This window comes from Mirounga leonina, unplaced genomic scaffold, assembly GCF_011800145.1.
Source record: "Mirounga leonina isolate KUSES-001 unplaced genomic scaffold, KU_Mleo_1.0 Mir_82, whole genome shotgun sequence".
Lineage (NCBI taxonomy): Eukaryota > Metazoa > Chordata > Mammalia > Carnivora > Phocidae > Mirounga > Mirounga leonina.
The window spans coordinates 31462872-31487369 of record NW_023270825.1 but is presented as its reverse complement, the minus strand read 5'-3'; the positions used below and the strand labels follow the sequence as shown (position 1 = coordinate 31487369).

Sequence of the window (24498 nt, the reverse complement as noted above, 5' to 3'; positions counted from 1 at the left end):
TAACAGACCTAGAACATCTGCTTCAGTAGTCTGAGCACAAAGCTCTTGAGGCTGTCTTTCCCCCTCCTCTCATCACGTGGGGCCGGGGAAGCGCCCGTTGGCCTTTACAGTGCCTCTTAGGAACTAGCACCCCAGCAGTTCGCGCGTTCCCCACCACCAGTCATAGTTTACGGCCTCCATGCAGAGTGTGGTGCAGCCCTGCTCAGTCTGCCATGGGTGAAATTTATCAGGGGTCTGTGTCCTCTGGAATCTGATCTTACGCGCTAACCTCTCATTTGCATTAAAACCGCTCCACTTTTAGTACGTCCACATTCAATGCTCAATGAAGAAGTGCTACTGAGAGAAAACATGGACGATTTCCCTACGAAAGGACCCATGCTTTCCATTCCAGCACAGCCAATGGGCTGAGGGCCTGTTCCCACTCTCCCCGTCATTCTTTCAGCACAGATCCATGACTCGGCGACAGCACAGCCGGGTCCAGCAGGCCCTCGCTGTTAAGACCCGAACACCTACAGCATGTATACAAGGTGAGATGGCAAAAGATACAGATCCACAGATCCTTTCTCAGGGAGAACTGAAAGCCTCTGAGACAATGAGCTCACACGTGCCGGTGAACACACACAAGAACAAGTCAAACGTCTCAACAAGGATTTACTTTAACAAAACGCACAGGTACGCGATGCTCGAGTCTTACTAGAAAGGAGTCACTTGGATTTCTTTCCCTTTCCTTACACAGCACAAGCCAACGGCCAGCTAAACATCCAGACCCATTACTGACGAGAAGGGAGCAGCATCAGACACGGAATTTCAGGCCCTGCTTTTATGTGCCTTTAATACTTTTTTCCTTTCCTCTGTGTTCACTAAACAGGATTAAAAAATTTTTTGTAAAGCTACATTTCATAGCTTTTTGTTTTCCCTTTGTATTTATCATGTTTTTAATTTCTTCTCTGAGGAGGAATTCTCTGAATCTGCATCTTCCAATTCGACTCGGTGCCTTTTGAGGCCACTATGGCCATGAACGGCCCTGCTGCTGTCTGTGTCCGGGGGGTCAGTGGGGTCCTCTCTCGTTCCAGCACTAGGGGTCTCACAGGCCATTTCAGACCCACAACAATCTTTGTGTAGGAGTGTCCCTGTCAGGGACAAGTTATCATGGTCAGTGTCCGAATGTCCTGGAGAAGAGCACACCACTGCCTCCAGCTCTCCAAAGTTCTGCCCATTGTTGTGGGGGTGAGGGGGGCGGGGGTGTAAGCGTCCATTGTTGTGGTTGGCACAGATGGTTTCGAGGCTCCTCTCCTCACTGTCATCAGACTGGGTCCTGGGACAGCTGCCAGACCCGCTGCCGAGAGTGGAGCCAGATGCCTTGGGGACAGGAGGAGAGGGCGGCTCCTCAGCCCGGCTGCTCAGGGCCTTGCTCAGGGCCTTCCCATTGAGCTTCTTGGTTTCAAAAGAGTGTTCTACAGATCCAGCATTGTTAGTGTCCTGTGAGGGGCCCTCCGGGGCCTCTGCCCAAGGGTGGCTGCTGTGCTCCTGGCCTGGGCCATTGCTGGGATTTCTAGCAGAAGTCCCTTCTTTGGAAGCATCCTTGCTGCGACCTTCAGGGGGCAGGTCCTGGTTCCGCGGGCCGACGGTCGTGCCAAGACAGGCTTCCTTACTGGAAGAAGGGGCTGGGCTGTCCTTGTGGCTGGTGCCCGCTCGCCCTTCATCGGCCTCCCCAGACACGAGCGAGCTCTCTCCATCTTTGTTACTGGAGTAGGAGATATAGGAGTAGCGGAGCCACTTGTAAGCTTTATAAATCTTCCGCTCGACCGACTCGATGTCAGAAGTTGGCGAGGCCCGGCTGGGCTGAATCTCCAGCGTGGAAGTGCTCCGCTCAGGGGAGGAGTGGGGAGAGGAGGAGAGGTCGTCCACTTTGATCTGGGGGTAATCGTAGTTGTCTTCTCCGATGTAGGTGCTGGCGGGCTTGCTGGGGGGGGCGGGCCTCTCTTCTCGGGCCGCCTTCTGCCGGCGCCGCAGGGTATTGCGCTGCCGTGTGGCCGTCCGCCGCTCGTTCAGCTCCTCCTCATCCTCCGAGCTGCTGGAGCTGCTCGAGCTGCTGGACTCGTCTTCGGGGCTGGGAGACCGCGGCCGGGGGAAGAGGTCTGTGTCCAGCTCCACCTCACAGGCGTTCTCTTCGGAATCGGACTCGTTGGAAAGGGCCAGGAGGCGTTTGTCCTGGTAGCGCCGCAGAGCAGACAGGCGCTGCTGGCGAGACGCGGCCTCTTCACACGTGGGCGGCGGCGGCGGCGACGCCCCTGAGTTGGCGGTGGTGACCCGAAGGGGCCCCAGGTGGAAGGCGCTGTCGGCATTCTCGTCCACTGTGGGCGGAGGGGAGCGGGGCAGCGAGGCCGAGGACTCGGAGTCGGTGTAGCCCGAGCGCTCGCTGACCCCCGCGTGCAGCTGGAGGATGGTGCTCTCGCTGAGGTCGCTGTCGGAGTCAGAGCTCCAGCCCTCGATCTCGCGGCGCACCAGGGAGTCAAAGAAGGCCATCATCCGGGGGTCTTCCTGCACGGACTGGTTGGCGTAGTCATGTGACAGGCCACTCCCACTGTTCAGCACCAGGCTGATGTACTCTTCGTGGGTATAGAGGCAGCGGGAATCATCCTCAATCCGACCGTCTAGGTCTCCTGTACATCCTGGCTGCTTGTATGGGCTCCAGATCTGCACAGAAGGCAAAAACAAAACCAAGGAGGCCTGATTGGAAAGTACTCCAAAGCTGGTGGAGATAAAGAACACTAAGGCAGAGCTTCTCCAGGCCCTTCCTGTCAATCAGCCAGGACTTGCTAACCAGCTTTAAAAATACATTCTTTACCAGACTGGATTATGTGGGCCACATATGAAAACAGAGGCTTCGGGAGTCAGGTGTTGGAAAAAGCACTGTCTAGGCCATAGGATCAGCCTCGGTGTCAGGAAACCTAAATCTTGTCTCTTGACCCAGGATAGTCACACACCATCCCCCCTACGAGCCCCCTCCCCTTTAGCTACTCTGTGAGTAGCTTGGAAATTACAATGACTCCCTTCATAATCGTGAAGGATAGGGGATGACTTGAAGGTTGGCCAATGTGTTCTAAACTCTCAGAAGACTGAAGCTGCGCACAGAGAGGTACCACTTTTCCAAAGTGAAAACAGACCCAGCAGTCAGTCCCCTGTGGTAGTTATTATTTCAGCCTATAACTCCACTTCTCCCCAACTGCAACATTTCTATTTTTAACTAATGGGAATTGCTTACTGGCGCTTGATAAGAATAGCCAACTGCCTACACTGCAGTTCCCTCTTGGACATGCAGGCAGTAGTTACCCAGGAAACTGGGTTCTCTTAACCAGTTGCTGCTAACCTGCTCCCCAACTCTCCTGTTAGCTGCAGGAATAGGCAGGACACCCCCCGCCCCAAGACCATGGCCCCATCCCTTAACGCTCCTCCACTCTATCATCAGACACATGGGCTGAGAGCCAAAGGAACTAGGCAGAGCTAGGACTCAAACTCAGGTCGGCCTGACTGCAAAGGCCCAACTTTACAAGTGGAATAAGTTAGGCGAAAATCAAGTTCAAGGTAATTAAGCTGTCACTGCAGATGAGAACAATTAGCTTCACCTGACTACCAGACTGGTCCACAGAGCAGCACACAGACGCTCAGTTACATCAGCCGGTAGCCATGGCAACTCAGATGAAATTCCAGGCGATTTTCTTGCCTGACAGGCTGGTGTCTATCTTTAGATGGCACCCAACCCAGAAAACAGGGCTCCTCATTCTCTACCCTCTATCAAGACAATGGCTTTGCTTCCCCAAAGCTATCCAAGGACAAATTCACCTCCTTGTGAGCACTCATCTGAGGCCCCATCCTTCCCGTGCTCTACTTGCAACTTCTGAGAGGTAGCACCTTTTTGGAGGAGGATCTCCAGTTCAAAAGGGGCTGGAAAAACCTAGGTTAGCTCTCTTCATCAATTCCCAACTCAGATTCATTTCTCCTTCGACTTTCTTTGCTGCCTGCAACTCCTCAGGTGTTCTCCCCTCTCCATCCTCACTACCTGACCCAGCGGAGGTTTAAGGCAGTGGTTCTCACACTCAGGAGTACACAGGGGTCACCTGAAGAGTCCTAACGGTGTTGACTCCTGAGCCCCACCCTTAGAGATTCTGATTCACTAAGTCACCAGCAGGTACTGGGGCTCTGCGTTTTTAACAAGGGGGATAGCAACTTTTTAAGAAACACTAGAATATAGTTAGAAAATAAGTGGCAGAAAATAAAGGATTTGTCTGAAGAGATCCTCAAATTCTATGTTTTGAGACATTTAGACATCGCCTTCAACAATAGGCTCAACTACAAATGACTATCTCTGCAAACAAATGTCCGAGGGAATAAAAGTTTGGTGGCTTAGAAAGGAAACTGAGGGGTCCCTTAGAACTTTTGGGGGGGTCTTATCCTATATTCCGGGCCAGATCTCTTACTCTCCCAGTTTAAAAATGGTAAAATTTTACTAACCATATTGTCTTATATGAAGATAAATCTATACGTGCTTCACAGAAACACAGAATTTGTTAACCGAAGTACAAAATATTAATGGTGGGATGCTGGTCCAACTATGCAACAAGCCAATTTCTAGGTTCTAATCTACCACCCAGCCCCTATGTCTTCACTTCAGGAATGAAAATCATTAACACTGAAAGTCAGCTTTTATTTGGGCTCTGGAATGTATTAAGCTGAGGTAGACTTTCATTCCTGAAGCTTGGAGTAATGGAACAAAACGCTGGATCAGGAGGCAGGAGACTTGAATGTGGGTTCCTACTCAGCTTGGGTTGACCTTGGATAAAGCTCAGCTCCCTGATCTAAACAGTGAATTAGATGGGTCTCATCCAATCCTAAGGTTCAGAGCAGAACAAAACCATCATCCCAGACAGCTAGTTTGCAATCCTCCAGGAACTTGTGGCTCAGAGCTGCACGGGCAGGCAGAACAGGTAGGAAACCCAGCCCCACCACTTCACAGGGCCCTGGGCAAATGACTTCACTCTTGAACACATCTTTTCTCATCTGTAGAAATGAGAATGATGAAAATACATAACCTATACCAAAGCACAGAAAAATGTGATGCTTTCTCTTTCACGTGGCAGCTAAATACCTCAACCAGGAAGTTTTAGACCCATCCTCAAAGAGATTTTCGAACATCAGAAGTACTGACCATCCCCCCTATTATCTTAGTCCTCATCCTAAAAATAACAGTTTCAAAATATTTGTTAAAGTGTTTATTTCTTTGCACTGAAAGTCAACAACTCAGAAGTAAAGCACCAAAAACACAATCTCCTGTTGCTAACATGTTAAATGTGGCAAGGCAAGCCTCCTCTTGGGGCAAGGTTCATGAGAAAAGGAGGAGGGATAAGCAGATTTCTCTCCAAGCCCAGTGAAAAGTTTAGCTCGGGGGCTGCTGAGGGGAAAAGATGCTGTTCAATTCTTATTCAAACACTGTCAAAATGGAAAGCAATTAAGTAGCAAGTGTTCTGATCCACACAGGTACCCATGACATGCTTGACATAGCAGCTCTAAGCCCCCTCCTCTTTGTGCTATTGTACTAAATTAGGAGATCTGACTACCAAGAAAATCTACACTGATAGGGACCTAAATATTTAGGCTATTTAAGGGTTCTCCGCCCTCTCTAATCTGGCTTCCGAGACCTTCTGGGCCCACCTCCTGCCCACCTTCCAGCCTTGTATCTTAGTCCTCCCTTTTTTTTTTTTTTTTAAGATTTTATTTATTTATAATAGACAGAGAGAGACACAGCGAGAAAGGGAACACAAGCAGGGGGAGTGGGAGAGGGAGAAGCAGGCTCCCCGCTGAGCAGGGAGCCCGATGCAGGGCTCGATCCCAGGACCCTGGGATCATGACCTGATCTGAAGGCAGACGCTTAATGACTGAGCCACCCAGGCGCCCCTTAGTCCTCCCTTCTTGTGCTCTTCCCTTTGGCCAAACATGATCATTTTCTGAACAGGTCCTACGCTTCACTGCTTCTGAGCAATTATTCGTAAGTATAATGCCTGGAACACAATAGGTGATCAATAAATATTTATTGATTCAACAAAATAATTAACTATCCATTGCCTCCACTTTTATTCCTCATATCTTACTCCTTCCTTTTGCAGTCTTTATTCTTCAAATTCTAGCTCAAATGTTACCTGCCCGAGATGATCCCAGATGGGAAAAGATCTCTCCCTCCCCCAGAGCATTGTTTCCATCTCTTGTGTAGCTATTGCGCTTTTCATTGTATTTATTTCTTGTCTCTCTTACTGGGTGACCTGCATTACCTTTTTTTGCCTTTATGTTCCCCAGAGGGCCTAGCACAAATGGCACACATTAAGTACATCACAAATATCATAGGTAAATAAATGAATATTGGTCTTTTCAGAAGAAAATGTCAGCATTTGCCCTACCTTGCCCCTCCAGGCTTAACTATAAATAACAAACCCCCTCTTTTGCTAAGCATGGACATTCGGGGGCTAGAGACCTGTTATGGGTAAGAAGAAGCTGGCCCCGACAACTGGGATTCTTCTTTTCTGGGCTCGGACGGCAGCAATAAAGGACAAGGGAGAAGGTGGAGTGAAGTGGAGAGAAAAAAGGTCTCAGGCTGGGCTAGAACATTATGCTCTTTGAGCCATTGATCCTCTCAGAAATACAAGCAGGAAAGTGACGCTTATTAAAATAGTCAGTTCAGGCATAGGTAATTCACAAGGCACTCCAGGATGGCAAGTCCCTGTTAGCATCCTCACTTGACAGCTGGGGAGCAGACTCAAAGAACTGTTTAAGGGTACCAGCTGTACTGACTTTAGGTTTCAAATGGCTAAATGAGCCTCCTGGTGGGGCAGGGTTCAGACACCACTAGAACCTGGAAGCAGTGAGCTCCATAGTTCAGTCTGGATAACCTTCCAGAGAAAACATTTTCTTCTCTTATTCCTCTGAGAACTTGGCTAGTTTCCACACTATGACCTTTAGGTTAAAGACTCCAGTTGACTAAACAATAACTGGGGAGACTAAGTGCAGAAGCATCCCAGAGTACATGGCCAAGCAGGAATCTCTCTACTAAAGGAGATGCCCGAGCAGAGCTATCTGAAAAAGAGAATGACATCAACAGGCCTAGAGACAACATGCTACTGTGCCAACCCATTAGTCATAGGCCAAAGGAGAAGAGATGGCAATTCAAGGAACAGGGCCAATCCATGATGTCCAGTGAAGGACTACTGAGATGACCACCTCCTGCAGAGGCCTCTGACTGCCTGCTGCCTTCTCAGCAGCATGGGGAGGGTGAGAGGCCACTGGGAGGAACAAAGAACAGGGCTCTATCCTGACTTTACCACTAATTAGCTGTGTAATTAACCTCAGATGTGTAGTTTATAATTGAAATCTCACCATCTATTAAAAAAAAAAAAGTCGGTAAAAATGATCTAGAAGTCCTGCTCCAGCTCTGTGGGAAAATGTGTGCAATCATGAAAGTCAGCCCTGATCCACAGGACCAATAAAACTTACATAAAGGAATTTGGAATGAGGACAAATAAAAATATTGACCCATCCTCCAACGTTACATTTCTGATAGCTTCCCTTGCCTCAGAAACAACTTGGTTTAACTCTATACGGAGGGAGGGAGGGAGGGAGGAAGAGAGGGAGGGAGGAAATGAAAACCACCAAATCATCACAAACCAATTTTTACCTTTTTCCTGATACCTTCCCTCAGGTTTTCAGTATCATTTTAGGGAAAAAAAAAAAATAGGAGTTTTAACTTTTAGGGGGTGATTATCATCTATCCTTACTTAAAAATCAAGTTATCAGAGAATCCTAAAGGATTCATCATTTGCCCCAAACCTTCATTTACACAGATGTGGAAAAGGGTCAGTAGCAACTGGAATGTGAGTGACAGGCAGCGGGCCGTCCTCCTGTGGACACAGGCCAGGCCGGGTCTCTCGGTTGCACGCTCTAGATACATTCCTTGACCGGGTTAAGTTCATTCAGTCGATGTGCAATTAATGCAAGCGTTTAGCCTCAACCACAACCACATGCCATGGTTTTTGATATGTTCTGCGACAATTTAGCTACAGTTCTGGCAGTCACTTAGTGATGTCTGTGCCATATCAGTACAGCAATTAATGCAAAGTCACACCGAGTAACCGAGGGGATGGTGGCTTCCAGATGAGGTTTGGAAAGCAGAATGCATCAGACTCAAGATCAAAGGCCATTGGAAATGCAGTGGCATACAAGTGGTGTCTAGTTTCAAAGCCTAGTGACTATTTTAAAAGTGGTCCTGAAAGGAGGGTTTTAAACCACTCTTTTAATATCAATTTTTCAGTATTTTACAATATGTTAAAATAATCGAAAAAAATTCTTAAGTAATCTCTATATGCAACGTGGGGCTTGAACTCACGACCCTAAGATCAAGAGTCACATGCTGTACTGACTGAACCAGCCAGGCACCCCAAAATAATGGAGAATTTTGACAGACCTTTAGTATGTTTTGGTATGAGGTCCTATATATATTGATCTAGTTTCTTCCAATTATGAATTGTAATAATTTGTCTAAAGAACAGAAGGGGAAGGTGCCTCACCTTGATAATCTTTTCTACACCAGAAGAGCAGATCATGTAGGTGTGAGGGTTAAATCGGACCTGGTTAACAATAGACCGATGCCCTTTCAGCACCATGAAGGCTCCGTTGACCACCCTACCAATGCCACCTGGGAAGACAGAAGGAAACAAAAATCAAATGATGAAATGGATAAAAGTAAATAGGTTCCAGTAATGGCAGACAAACAGCTCTGAAGTGGAGCCAAGATCTTTATTAACTATGCCACCAGGAGAATGCTTAATCTTACAGATAAAGTTGCTATGGAAAGAGGGAAGATGAAATATTCTCTCAGCATATGTGCTCTTACCAAGAGCCTTTATTTAGCCTTTAAGCATTGCCCACGCCCACCCACTGCAATTCCATTGTCAATGAAGCCCCAGCCACTTAAAACATTTCGCAAGTTTTTGATCCTCAAGATAGAACCCAAGTGTTACCTTAGAAAAGGCCAGTCATGAGCAAAATAAGACTGAACTACTTGGGAACAGTTAGGCATCTGAGCCAGGGACATGCAGAACCAGAAGCATACAATTACTTACACGCACAAAAAAACCTCTGATCCATTTGCCCTTAATTTCTTTGATGAAGGTTGCAAACAAACAAACACACAAAAGCCACTGGGAAAATAATGGAGAAAATCCTTTTGTTACCCTGACAGCAGGGAGAGCTAGGGATAAAGAAAGATTTGTGCCACTTTCCCGACAGGGAGAGCCCAAGTACTGAGAATCTGAATTAGAATAAGGGGCTTAAAGACACCATGTATGGATTAAAATCAAGAGGCCACTAATAAAAAGTTATATTTTAAGGACCATCCTGTAGGCTTTCTTCTTCTGTGACTGAGAAAAGCACCAGATGCCTGGAACTTATAACACAAATTAAGATGTCATCATTTATAAACTTGGAATAATCTCAAAGGTTCAACTTCACTGGTAAGGGCATCACACACAGAACACATGCACCCATGTTCTCAACAAGGTCGCTTCTGAGCAACCATCAACAGCTCAGTACACATAGGCCAGCCTGTGTCCCCAGCCAACTGGCAACCTATGATGCATTCAGGCACAAACAAATCAGCGTTCACTCATCTAAGCAGTGAACACCATCTTAGCCACTACCGGAAGCATGGCCACTAGGGCACAAAGTAGCAGCAGGCAGTTTCTGCTCCACATGCCTCCACCCTACTCCCAATGCCACCTTGTTCAAACCTTCATTCCAGACATTTCTCATCTCAGTGTCTAGAGGGACAATGACTAGCACAACATCCCTTCTCTAGAAATAATCTGGTTCTGGAGAAGATGTCTTCTGCTTTTGGCCTCCTGACACGCCTCCCCTTTTGACTCATGGAAGATATCCCTCTTGATTGCCATGTACATACACATCTCTTTTTTGACAGCAAGAGCTTTCAGATCTGCCAACTAGCACTAGGTGCTTACACTACTTGGTCAGTGACAAAATGTTCTTTGCCTAATTTTTCCATCATATTTGATGTTATTTTTTAAAAGGTTTGATTGATTGATTGATTGATTGATTTGAAAGAGAGAGAGAGTGTGGGGGGAGAAACAAAGGGAGATGGACAAGCAGACTCCATGCTGAGCACAGAGCCTGATGGGGGGTTTGATCTCACGACCCTGAGATCATGACCTGAGCCGAAATCAAGAGTCAGAAGCTTAACTGACTGAGCCACTCAGAAGCCCCTGACATTATTAATATTTGAATTATCTGGGATGGATAACACACGTAAAGCTATTCATATCTCAACCCAACATCATCAAGTTTGCTAATAAACCATAAAGGAGAATGACTAGGGCATAGAATTGATATGTTTTCATTGATCAGGAAAGGCTAGGGGCCCCTAGGTGGTTCAGTAGGTTAAGCTTCTGGCTCTTGATTTTGGTTCAGGTCATGATCTCAGTCATGAGATCGAGCCCTGCGCTGGTCTCTGTGCTGGGCATGGAGACTGCTTAAGAGTCTCTCTCTCCCTCCTCTCCCTCTGCCTCTGCTCTTCCTCCCATCCCGCCTGTGCTCTCTCTCTCACTAAAAATAAAAAATAAATAAAAATAAATAAAAATAAATAAAAATAAAAGGAAAGATTTAGCACCAAAGTAGGCTGCCGTGATGGGAAACCCTAGGTAGCCTGAGTGCACTGGGCTCCTAGAGTGGAGTGGGAGGAGTGGAAGGTAACCTGAGCCTAGTCAAAATAAAAATAAACAAGAAAATTAAGGAAAAGAGATCCATGGGAATCTAAACAGTTGTCTCCATACAGGGATCTTACCACCCTCCAAGGAGTTCCCTTGGGTATATATAGTTTTTTCTATATAAGGTTGATTCAAAAAGTAGCATTCCCACTCATGGGTCCCTTCTGAACTCCACGTTTCCAACACCCTACTCCTACCCATACCTGCACTGGAGTAGTCACTAGCAAAGAAACTTTGGGTTAAACCTAGTAAAATCTCTTATTTAATCCTACTGCCTCCAAGAAAAGTAATTTAAGTGACTCAGAGAGTTTGAGAGACTTCTTGGTCAAGATTTGAACCAGTCTTTTTGGCTATAATGCCCACTATCCTTTCCACTGTAACAGCGGCCTTTAAGAGATGAAAGGATTTGAATAGGGATGGAGTCTGAAGCTCATAAAATATTTTGCAATCTTTCTTGCAGTTACCATATGAGTTGGTTTTCTTTTTAAGCTCTCAACTTAAAAATGGGAAGGGGGAGATTCTATCCAATGGTATCTTGAGCACAAGTTCCATAGTATCACCACAGGAATTTCATCACATTGCCAACACTGAATAGTTCATGAGAGCAGAACTGGCTCTCTTGCATACCTAGAACTGGGGGTGCAATGCCTGAACTAAAGTAGGTGCTCAGTAAGCACTTGTTGAATGGACAGTGTTTCAGGAGAGGGCAATTCTAGAATATTACCAAAGAAAGACAGATGGAGGGTCTCACGTCTTAAAGAATCAACTACCATGGAACTTAAGTTTATCAACCAAACTGACCTTTCTGTCAAAGGTTATTTGGAATACAATTACAATAACTTTTGGACCTGAAGAATAATCGAAGGATCTCAACATCTGTAAATTCAGACCATGGGAAAACTTTCTATTCTTCCATGCAATGTGACCTCATCTGGTTTCTTTTCATGGCAGCAACTTTATTTATTTATTTACTTTTTCTTTCAAATCATTTTAATAACCTAGCAATGATTCAAACTATGGAAAGAAGATTCAAACTTGTTCCCTTAAGAGGGATGCTATCACAATTGCTTCACACAAGCAAGATCAAAGGCAACAATGAAACCAGATTCCCAAGAGCAAGGGTGATAAGAAGGCTTCAAGGCTCAGTTTGAAGAGCTTGGTTTCAGAAAGTCTCTGAGGGGTAGCAAAAGAGACATGAAATTTAAGGGACCCTCAGAGGGCACGGTTGCTGGGTCATGAGCACCTTGAAGCATTTCTTGACAGTGATTTGGTGTCGAGAGTATTTGTCATCTGGGGAGAACTGAGCAGGATGAGTCAAGCAGGTCTGCTATCCCAAAGGGTCAAGCTTCTTCAGCATATAGACCCAGTCTCCGTGCTCGTTGAGGTAATACTGGAGAAACACAACCACACCGAAGCCAGAAGTTCCAATTTCGCCCATGGTAACAATTTTAATACAGGTCTTTCCTCCTTCTTCCCACCCAAACTGATACCTAAGAAATCTGAAAAAGATACCTAGGAATTCCACAGAGCCAAGAGACTGATGGTGAAAACAGGTACAGGAAGAATTATGGCTGCCATTTGTTTAAGGCATCCAACGCTGTGTACACAGAATCAGAATAATGAATGGGCTTCAGGGAGGTTCGATAGTCCCTCTCCTGGTTTCCAGGTTTCAAATGATTGAATACAGCTGCTACTGTATAGTTTAGACACATTGATTATTAGAGAATACATTTTTATCAGTCCTGGAGATTTGTATAAACCAGATTTCTTCAATCAGAAATGGCTAAAGTCAAGATGCCAATATCAGTAAAAACTCAGCATCTCCATTACCTAGCCAGACTGCGCCCATCAACAGCAGGATCAAGTTGGCAGGAGTCAGCCAGGGAATATTTTTTTCTAAGAACTATATAAGCTACAAAATCTCCCTTCAGGATCATCTCTAAGACTGTGGTGAGGGGCCTGATGAAGATCAACCTCAACCCATGGTTACCTAGCTGAGTCAAGACCTAATCACTAATAATGGGTACCAATGACTAAACCAGCACATACCTGGGAAACACCACCTTATTCGTTCTTGAGCTGTCATTTGTTTATCCACTTCTATACAAACCAATGCTCATTTCTCTGAGCCATCTGCTCTGGCTGGCCCACCACACATTGGCATCACTTTGTAGTTTTTTTGGGTTTTTTTGTTAAGTCAAGGCCAAAATTCCTGTTTCTCCATCTTTCCTTTGGTTCAGATGGGATGCTAGGGAGGTTAAAAAGGCTATAAATCCCCTTACCTATTCTACTGCAAGACTTTAGAAAAGGAGTGGGCCATCTCATAAGATTCTAGTGTCAGTGACTGATTCACTACCTAGGGAAACACAAGGGACTCAGAGAAAACACCTTACTCAGAACCCCAATAAACACCATTCTAAAATGCCAAGGCCAAGTGTCCCTCCAGAGAAGACAAAGGGCTAAGTGTATAGTACTCATTTCCCTCCCCTTTCCTACCTATGCTCCCTTTTCTACAACATTCAGCCAGAGATTTGTCCCCTCAGGACTTTCAAGGGACAGGACACCACTCCCATTTCTTGACAACTTTAGTTACTTCTGTTCCTTGTCAATTTTATTTGCTTCAACAAAACCCTCTAAGAATGACTATGCTTTCAGCTCCAAAAGTAAAAGCAGCCTGGTCAAGTTTTCTTGATGCTATAGTCTAAGAGCAACTTATCAATCATGTTGGGAAGAGGTCCTCAATGGCACTTGGGGCTATAGAATAGGACACTTAAGTATTTTGTAATGAAATCAATCCCAAATCAACCCCAAATCAATCAACTGTATAAAATACCAGTATTAATTTTCCTGTCAGAGTTTTTGGATTTTCTCCCCTTCCATTAATTAATGGGTAGGACAAACACCTTTGTGAGGATGGGATGGGGACATGGTGGGTAACACTGAGATTAGGGAGGGTGAAGTGTGAAAGTGGTAGTGAGGGACCAGATGACTGGAAGGGGCTGATGGAAGATAAGAAATTAAGATGGCAGGAGATAAATTTGCATTTCCAAGCAACACAGTACTGGCCATTACGGAGAGGGTAAATATCCTTGATCTTCCAAGATTTATGCTGACGTATCCAAGAAAGTAGTAACAAAGCTGGGCATATAAGAAGAACTTAACAAATGATTGTTAAATTGAAATTAGTGGAGAACATAGTTTGTTTTTTCAAGTTTGGTTTTTTTTTTTAAGATTTTATTTATTTATTTGACAGAGACACAGCGAGAGAGGGAACACAAGCAGGGGAAGTGGGAGAGGGAGAAGCAGGCTTCCTGTGGAGCAGGGAGCCCGATGCGGAGCTCAATCCCAGGACCCTGGGATCATCACCTGAACCGAAGGCAGACGCTTAACGACTGAGCCACCCAGGCGCCCCTTTTTTAAAGTTTTAACTTCTTTTTTTTAGTAATCTCTATACCCATCGTGGGGCTTGAACTCACGAACCTGGGATCAAGAGTTGCATGTTCTTCTGATTGAGCCAGCCAGGTGCCCCTAGCAAACACCATTAAGAGTAGTATTTAGGGCGCCTGGGTGGCTCAGTTGGTTAAGCGACTGCCTTCGGCTCAGGTCATGATCCTGGAGTCCCTGGATCGAGTCCCGCATCGGGCTCCCTGCTCGGCAGGGAGCCTGCTTCTCCCTCTGACCCTCCCCCCTTTCATGTGCTCTCTCTCTCAAATAAATAAATAAAATCTTAAAAAAAAAAAAAAAAGAGTAGTATTTAAAACAAAAAAAACCCTTGGTTGCCTGGGTGGCTCAGTCAGTTAAGCGTCTGCCTTTGGCTCAGGTCATGATCTCAGGGTCCTGGGTTTGAGCCCTGCATCGGGCTCCCCACTGCTCAGCGGGGAGCCTGCTTCTCCCTCTCCTCCCTGCTCGTGCTCTCTCACTATCACTCTCTCTCAAATAAGTAAATAAAATCCTAAAAAAAAAAAAAAGACAAGACTCAGGTAAAAATGACAGATTATGGTAAAGGAAATGCTTTTAGCATTTCATGGGAGAACCTTATCTGGTAGGTTCTAGGTTGGAATATCAAACAAAATTATGCAGAATGTATTAATAGGGCAAGATGATGAGCAAATATATAAAGGAGCAGTACCACTTTGTAGGGGTGGTACCACTTTGTAAGTGTGGGGGTGCAGAGAAGTTGAAAAAGGCGACAGTGGTTACTCAAATGATACAATGGCAATCAAATCTCTGTAATTACGCAGTCCTTCCCTAAGCAATAAGACCTGGGCTTGGTGATACTCACCAAAGAACCCAATGGTTAAATTCAGTCCTCACGTTACTTATTTGACCTATCAGCAAGATCCAACATAGTTGCCTCCCCTTTCTTCACTGCCTTCCTAGGATCACCCTCTCATGGTTTTTCTGTTACCTCTTTGGTCACTCCTTCTTGCTTTCCTTTTTGGCTGCTCTCCCTTTTTTTTTTTTTTAAGATTTTATTTATTTGACAGAGAGACAGACAGTGAGAGAGGGAACACAAGCAGGGGGAGTGGGAGAGGGAGCAGCAGGCTTCCCGCGGAGCAGGGAGCCCCATGCGGGGCTTGATCCCAGGACCCTGGGACCATGATCTGAGCCCAAGGCAGATGCTCAATGACTGAGCTACCCAGGCGCCCCTTTCCCTGACTTCTTAACACTGGAATGCCTTAGAGCTTAGTCTTTGCTTCCCTTCTCTTGACTAGCTATACTCACTTGCTTGGTGATCTCATCCAGCCTGCGGCTTTAAATACTACCTATATGCAACCAAAACTCAAATTTTTATCTCTAGTCCAGAACTTCTCTTGAACTCCAGAATTTCATACCTCTATTATCCAAACTGTTCAACATCTATCTTCACCTGGATGTTTAAGCGACATCTGAAACTCTACCTGCTCCCCCTCTGCCCCAGTCAAATCTTTCAGGACATCCTGATCAGGATTTACCTTCAAAATACATCTAGCCTGAAACCTCTATTACCTTGGTTCAAGCCACCATCACCACTCGCCTGTAATATGGGAGACTCCTACTAGTTCTCCTCATTCCTATCTTTGGCAGCCCCACTCCCACCATCTATCCTCAACTCCGCAGCCAGAGTGATGCCGTTAAAATAGGTTAGATCATGTCACTCCTCTGCTCAGAATTCTCTAATGGCTCCCCTGTTTCACCCATGGTAACAGCCTACAGAGACACCCCTTGTGCCCCACTCACCCCTATTATTCCCCCCCCCTTACTCTACTTGAACACATTGATTTCCTTGTTATTTCTCAAACATGCAAGGCACATTCTCACTTCAGAACTTTCCACAGGTTCTACCTAAAATGTTCTTCCCCCAGATTTCTGCATGGCTAACTCCCTCACCACTTTGAAGTTTTGCTCAAATGTGATCTTCTCAAAGAGGTCTATACTGAACATCCTATCTAAAAAATTGCATTTCCCTGACCCCCTAATACTACTTCCTATCCCCCTTATTCTACTCTATTTTTTCCTTTTCCATAGCACTTCTAACCTTTTAAACATAATATAATTTATTGTTTATTGTATGCTTCTGTTGGTAGAATGTAAGCTCGATGATGTCAGGGTCTTTTGCTCCTTTGCTATACATCCAAGCCTCTAGAACAGTGCCTAGCATGGAGTAGGTTTTCAATGAATGTTTGACACATGAATGAAAAGATGTGAGTTTATTTGACTATAGAATGTAAGTATACTGGACAAAACTCAATCTCCGTTAGTGTGCCCCATCATCCAATGTGTGGATTCCTTCTGTTACATTTGGATGTTTCTTCTACAGCATTTTTACCATAGTAAGAGCAGAGAAATAAAGGGGCTAAAATCCTACCTCTATCCTTCATGGTCCTCTGAAATGCTAATTCCATGAAAACTTTACTGATCCCCAAAATCTCTTCAAGCCTCCCTTAATTACCTTTTCTATGGGCTCTGGAACCCACTTTTAAATTTAGCATGTGCACACACACATCCCCTTTTCTCATATTTCTAAGACTGTAAGTTCTTTGAGGGCAAGAAAGTGTTTATTCTTTCAGTCACCCATAGGGCTTTGCATAATGTCTTATGTCAGGATACTCAGTAAGTGAACAAATTGAAGTAAACCCCCTCATCATTTTCTCTGGAACAAGGCTTGAAAGAGAAGGCTAAAGCTATTATCTACAAAATGAGGTTTGGCAGGTACCTGTTGAGGCAATTAATCTATTTCATTCCTGACACCACTGGTAGAATAAAAGGTTACTGCTCTGAGGGGCAAGGGACTACTTCTTTTTCTTGCTATATCTAAAAGAGTTGTCCAAATAACCTCAGTAATTCCAAAAGTCCCGTGTGAACATTCTCTGGGTCTCTAAGTCTCAAACCGTAAGAATTAAATCAGGGTAGTGAGGGGTGCCTGGGTGGCTCAGTTGGTTAAGCATCTGCCTTCAGCTCAGGTCATGATCCCAGGGCCCTGGGATCGAGCCCCGCATTGGATTCTCTGCTCAGCGGGGAGCCTGAGTCCTCCTCTCCCTCTGCCGTTCTGCCCACTTGTGCTCTCTCTCTGTCTGTCAAATAAATAAATAATCTTAAAAAAAATTAAATCAGGGTAGTGACAATACAAAGAGCAGTGGCTGCTTCCTGGGGATCACATAACCACCTAAGAGTTAGGAAAAAAAAAAAAAAAAGTCAGACGGGGACAGCCAATGCTGTCAGTAAAGCTCAAAGAACTCCATAGACAGCAATGCTTAATTGCACAAAAAAATCAATTCCACTAGTTCTTCTTTCATCATCTGTACCTCACATGTGTTTACAACCAACTACTTGTGACCCATTAGAAACAGTTGTTCTTCCAGTCACAAGGGAGGTAAAAAGGAGATGCCTAGGCCTAACCCACTGAGAGTGAAGGCATGTCTAGAAAGAGGAGAGACAGAGCACACACACACACATGCAGGCCCGTGAACACGCATTTATCGCCGTCTCCAGCCTACTCCCTTGGCCTGCTGGCAGTGGGGGCGGTTGCGGGGCACTGGGCAGTGGAAGTGTGTGTTTCCCCCTCTATTCAGGGAAACATCTGTCACAGAGCGTTCCCCCTCTTTAACTACTGATGAATCAAGAGCAGCCTTGATGTTAACAACAACTCAACCAGCCATTCCTGAGGGCACCAGAGGAAGACAATGCCTTGGACTGTAAGTTTTTCCAAGAAAAGTTAAAAGGGAGAAAGCTTTCTTCATGCGGAATAACAATCATTGTAGAGTAGCTCCTGAATACCCTCAACAATATCCCTAAGAAGGTAGATATTATTACTATGGTTGTATTGTTTATATTGCTAATGTTCTTGTTTTACAGATGAAGAAATAAGTTTGGCAAGATTAAATTTTTCCAAAGCCGAAACTAGAAGACAAATGGATCAGGAGTTTAAATGCAGGCCTCCCGGGGCGCCTGGGTGGCTCAGTCGGTTAAGTGGCTGCCTTCGGCTCAGGTCATGATCCTGGAGTCCCGGGATCGAGTCCCGCATCGGGCTCCCTGCTCGGCAGGGAGTCTGCTTCTCCCTCTGACCCTCCCCCTCTCATGCTCTCTCTCTCTCTATCTCATTCTCTCTCTCAAATAAATAAAAATAAAATCTTTAAAAAAAATAAAAATAAAAATAAATGCAGGCCTCCCAACTCTATTAGTTATGTTTCCTTCCATAAATAGTAAGGTCTTAGCATAGAAGTATATCTCAAGGGAAGCAAGTCTTATCTGTAAAAACCCTAAAGTCCTTTCCAACAAGAATTAGGGGAAAGGGAAGGAGAAGATAATATGAAGATTTTCCAGAGACACCCACCTCCACCACATGTTGCCAAATTCATTACTTCCATACCTAAGTTACGAGGGAGCAAATGCTTTGCAAATTATGGATCTGTGGATGCTGATCTTACTATACATAGCAGTAACAGTGTCTTACATTTGAAAACACACATTTTTCAGAAAGCTTCCGAGACTGTTTAGTCATTTCACGATATGAGGCGCATTGGGAGGGGGAGGATTTTTACAGAAGAAACTAAAGCTCAGACAACTGCTGTTACATAACCTGCCTAGAATCACTCAATCAGGTAGTCAGTGGCAGCACTGGACTTGAATCCAGGTATGATTTTAAGCCTAATGCTCTTTCCAATATACCACACTGGCTCTATACATAACTGCTGGCCTGTTTATTTTATCTTCAGAATCACCGCATTAAAACAGATGCTCTTCCTACATACTTCAGAGGTGTAAAACATTCTGATGGGCTTTTACTTTGCCACAGCAAAATTCCCAGTTCTATTCCTTTAATTTTTATTTTATTTATTTGACAGAGAGAGACAGTGAGAGAGGGAACACAAGCAGGGGGAGCAGAAGGAGAAGCAGGCTTCTTGCTGAGCAGGGAGCCTGATGTGAGGCTCGATCCCAGGACCCAGGGATCATGACCTGAGCCGAAGGCAGATGCTTAACAACTGAGCCACCCAGGCACTCCTATTCCTTAAATTTTTAGAGAGGTTTTTAGAAAATGAGTTATTATTTGACATCAACTAAAAAACTAAGCCTAATCTTGCCCAATCTAGCGAGTTTTATGGTGGTTATTAGGTCTCACATCTCAAAATGATTTCCTCAGCCTACTGTAAAGCCCTACGCAAATTACTTAACTGATTTGCTAAGTCCATACTGTTTATACGATGAAATGTATTCATTTGGAGTTTGGAACTGGAGTTCCCCTGTGACTTTCGGTCTTTTTGAACAGGAGAGTGGAGGAGAAAAGGCTGTCCTTGCTTTTGGCTCACGTTCAGGACTGCTCCCCATGTAGTTCTCTTCAGCATTTCGTATGCACTGTGAAGCACACAGCAGGTATGCAATAAATGCTGATGGCCCGTCGGACCATGAAGGCATAGAACAGCAAGGCAGCTTCCCCATGTTAGCCTGCCTTAGTATCTCTGTGCAACTGGCACACAGGCATGCATTGAGAGAGCGAGCTCAGCCTTGTCCCATATTTTGTTTAAATCAAAGAGGCGGTAGATTAGAGTAGGAATTTCCCCACAGAGTTTTCATCATCTAAGCATTCAAAGCTAGAACCCAAGGGCCGCATCTAGTCCTCATATGTTTGGCTTGCCGAACATTGCTGATTTTTAGTTTTAAAATTATGAATTAATAGCCAACACTTAAATATAGAGAGGTTACATATAAAGATGAGAGGTGCTAAATATCCCTGAAGCCAGGTTTAAGGGTAGGGCCAAAACCAGGAGGAGTGAAAAGCCTGTATAAAGAGCAGTTACGCCATTGTGCTCCTCCTCTGAGCACATATGGCCACGAAGCTGCCCATTCCCCACACAGGCAGAGACCTAGGGGTTGCCAGCTGAAGTTGACCTAAAGAGGTTTTGGCCTAGAGACACCAGGTGCAGTGGAGGGTGGGATTAAACAAAAATCTGTGCACGGATCTGTGAAATTCACACCTCTATTCGGCTCTTAGAATTATGGCTCAACTGCCAGGCAAATACCCTCCAGATACTAGATCAAACATTCCCATTCTGGAAAGGCAGCTGATTTCAAGAAAGTCAACAGACGATGTCCAAAACTGAAAATTCAAAGATAGCCTAAATTACAGGAAGAGAAAGGAACTGTTGCATTTTTAAAAAATAAGTTTTGTAATATATTAATTTGATTTAAAAATTATGTACCTGTATTATTTTGGTAACAGGAAGTACTTAATTATAAAAATAGTGAAAGTTATAAAAAAAGAATAAAAAGAACAAAGAGAAAAAGGAAAGATATATGAACAAGGGGAAAGAAAAGAATGTGGGTGGGTTGTCAGAAGAGTGGCTGGAAGGCTGAATTCCCCAAATGAACCAAGGTTTATGGAAAATAATCCAAAAAGGTGCTGGTTACATGCAGAACAAGATGACGATCAAAGAGACAGACTTATTGTGATAGGCTGATGATGTAATGTTGAAGGGTAATATAGAGAAAACAAACCCCTCAATTACCAGTTAGGGAATCCAACAAGAAAGATAATCATAAGGTCCTGTTCTTGTCTTGTGTACAAAGAAACCCAAGCATCAAGTAAAAGATGGGGATCTAGGACCAACCACAGCCCACGTGGAAACCATGGGGGCTCCTAGTCAACTCCAAGTATGAGCAGATCATGGGTTCTGTGGCCTCCAAAGACAGCTTTTGTGATCCTGAGTGTACCTCCTGAAACACCCTGTAGCACACTTAATATCAAGAAGCCAAGATTTTCTCTGGTCTAGCCAAGCTACATCCGATGAGCTTATTTAGTTAATCCTTAAACAAAGGTAGAACAAATCCGGAGGACAGAAATCAGTTCAGCAAAGAAACTAACACCATTTCTTTGAGGAATTGCTAAACTGAATGTTGGGGAGGAGGATGCTATCTCTGGAGAGGATCTAGAAGGGGACATTCTCAGTAAGCCAGCACTCAACTACCAGGAAACAGAGTAAGACTTATGGAAGAACTTTCTAATCACTGGAGTTATCCTGGAGCAACAAGCACATCCTGGCATAGGTTTAAGTTATTCCTCAATAAAAGTGTACTTTAATATATGTAAGTTATAACTCAAGAAAAAAATTATTGTGGGGGTGGGTATGTGAAGAGAAAATTTTATAGCCAAATACCCATGTAGCATCCATGGGATGAATGCCAGGATGTCATGTTTTCATCTTATTTAGTTGAGAAAATTGTATTTCTATTGTGATTTATTCTTTGACCCATAATTATTTACTAATTTTTTTCTTCATTGAGAAATTTTAAAAAGATACAGAAAACAGCACAAAAAGTGGAGCTTAATAAAGTTTTTTAAGGTAAACACCCCTTAAAACCAACATCCAAGTCAAAAAATGGAATTTTTTTCTGGCCATTTTCATGCCCCATGTGCATCATTCCAATTACAATCCTTTTCCTCCCCTAAAATCAACTATTATCCTGATCTCTATAGTAATCACCTCTCTGCATTTTTAATAATTTTATTTATCCAAGTGTACATTCCTAAATAGTTTTGCCTGGTTTTTGTTTTATTTAATATGTCTTTTACATTTCTTAAACAATAGGCTTCCTCCTGTCCATCCTTTCCTTTTTTCATTAGAATGTACTTATTGGAGAAAATGGGCCCTTTGACCTATCGTTTCTGAAGTCTGGATTTCGTGGACTGTATGCTCGCAATGTAGTACAATATACTCCTCTGTCCTCTGTGCTTCCTGCAAACTGAAAGATGGATCCTGAGGTTTTATTCAGAGTTGTTTGGCAAGCCTATCAGTAGTATTGTGTTCTTTTTATCAGGAGGCACATAATGTTTAATTGCCTTTCTTTTTAAGATGTTGGCACCTGTCACTACTCAATATTTAGATGTATTAATTCATTGAGGGCTGCTGAGTGATTGCATTAGAATTCTATAATTTCTTTTTTAAAAGTGTCTTTATTAAACCTACATTTTTGGTAGGTATTTTCCCTGGATATAGAATTCTAGGTTGGCCGGTTTTAATTCTCTAAGCACCTTAAAGATATCATTCTATTATATTCTGGCTTCCATAATTTGGCCATCTTATTGTTGCTCATTATAGATGATTTGTGTATTTTCTCAGGCTGCTTTTGGGCTTTTTCTCATTATCTTTTGCCTCTAATAGTTTGACGTATGATGTGCCTAAGTGTATTATATTTATCCTGTTTGTGGTTACAGTTTCTTAAATCTGAGAATTAGTCTAGTTCATTTGTTTTAGGAAATTCTTTTAGTTATTGTCTCTTCATATATTGCTTCTGTTTTATTTTCTCTTTCTTATCCTCCTGGGACTTCAATTTCATATATGCTAGATCACCTGCGCTCTACTTGTCTCTTACACTGTTCTGCTCTTTCCATTCTCTGTTAAATGAAGTTATAATCCAATGAGACTGGTGTCCTCATAAGAAGAAGGGACACCAGTGATGTGTGTGCACAGAGAAAAGGTCATGTGAGCACACAGGGAAAAGGTGGTCATTTGCAAGCCAAGAGAGGCCTCAGGAGAATCAAACTTGCCAGCACCTTGTTCTTGTACTTCTAAGCTCCAGAACTGTGAGAAGATACAATTTTGTTGTTTAAGTCACCCATTTTGTGGGATTTTGTTATCGCAGCCCTAGCAGACTAACACAGAGACTAAAGCTGATTTCCTCCATATGGCATTTACCCATTCTACTCTTGAGAAAATAAAGTAAGGGGTTGACCATTCTCAATTTAATCAGAAGGAACTAGGTCAGCGCTGGGTTGCTTCTTTAGTAGGAATGCGTCTACTTCTGGTTTCAGATGTCTCAAAGTCCAGACCTGGAGGGTGCTTGTTGCAGGTGCCTTTCTCTAACTGGAGTCTGTGTCCTAAGCACCAGGAAATTACAGGATAGTTCACTCAGCCTTCCTGGTCCAGCCCCATCCTCGACTGTAAGCCTCTTAGGCTTTTTTTTTTTTAATCAATCCCTATGCCCAATGTGGGGCTCGAACTCACAACCCTAAGATCAAGAGTTGCGTGCTCTACAGACTGAGCCAGTCAGGTGTCCCACCTCTTGGGCTTTTAGTGGAGAGTCTGACAAGTCTCTGTTGTCCTCTGCTCTGAATGTTCTGTCCCTTGGAGATTTTAAGCTTAGTTCTTTATTCTCCTTCCCCTGAGCAGGTTCAAAATCTGGCAAAAGCTCCATGGAGCAGACCCCTCGCACTGGGGGGGAGGGGGACTTTGTCTCCAAAACACTGTGTTAACGTGGGACCTGCATTCTGCCTCTCCAGCCCAATCCCATAGCTCCCAGGACAACCCCAGCACTTAGCAAATGTCCTACAGGGAAGATTGGCCATGTGGTTGGGGCACCTCTAGATTCTACTCTGTCCTATCAACCCATGTGGCCATTGCAAATTCTGATTTCTTCTGACCCCAGATGCAGCCCAATCTGCAGCCTCCATGCAGAAGCCCCTAGAAGAGACGATGGTCCGCACCTCCGAGTGGGCTAGAGGGGCTCTTCCTTCTTCAGAACTTGAGTTCTTCTAGCACACTTTGTTACCACACCTCTCTGACACCTTTATGGTTTTTGTGATGTAACCACATTGTAGTTATTGCAGTGTGAGCCACCCACTGCATCCTCTGGGGGATCTGAAGTCCTACAAGTCCTTTTTTAATAGAAATTTTACATCGTTCTTTTTTCCTCCTTGAAATAATATTTCCACATTACCTATTCCACACCCCCCTCAGTTTTTTTGCACCTTGGAGGTTTTTATACCTCACAGCAATGCACCATGTGCTAGGGTTCAAATGGTCAGAAATTTGTGGAGTATTTTTGGTTTTCCGGGGTTTTTTTGTTTTTTGTTTTTTCTAAAGTGGAAGAAAGGTAAAGGGGAAGTGGAAAAGGAGAATGGGTACTCTCTTAGGAACACTGATTTTATGAAAGAATACATACAGAATTTGAGAATCTAGAACTGGAGTTCCTTTAAAGCAGCTGTGCCTAGAAAACCCTTGGAAAGTCTGGGTGTCCATTTCCCAGTTTTAATATTGGAATCCTAAATCAGCTATGAGGTCCCTGCCAACCCAAAGACTGCATAGTCATCTATACTTAAAAAGTCAGCCCACTGTGGGCCATACCTTAAACCAGTACAAAAATAAGCTGGGAGAGGAAAAAAATCTGTAATACTATTGCTGATTCTTCCCTATTCTCTATACAA

General features: G+C 44.1%; 1 protein-coding gene and 1 pseudogene across 2 annotated transcripts in view; both read right to left on the bottom strand.

Moving 5' to 3' along the window:
• Positions 1–634: 634 nt before the first annotated feature.
• DCAF5 (DDB1 and CUL4 associated factor 5) overlaps positions 635–24498 on the bottom strand; it is a 97496-nt gene continuing 73632 nt past the window's right edge. For both annotated transcript variants that reach the window (XM_034992738.1, XM_034992739.1), the window contains exons 8-9: positions 8610–8737; positions 635–2697 (exon numbers count right to left, since the gene is read on the bottom strand). In XM_034992738.1, the coding sequence (XP_034848629.1) occupies positions 928–2697; positions 8610–8737 (1898 nt within the window). In that variant the 3' untranslated portion in view covers positions 635–927. The remainder of the gene's footprint in view (positions 2698–8609; positions 8738–24498) is intronic.
• LOC118002351 lies at positions 10712–13618 on the bottom strand (annotated as a pseudogene).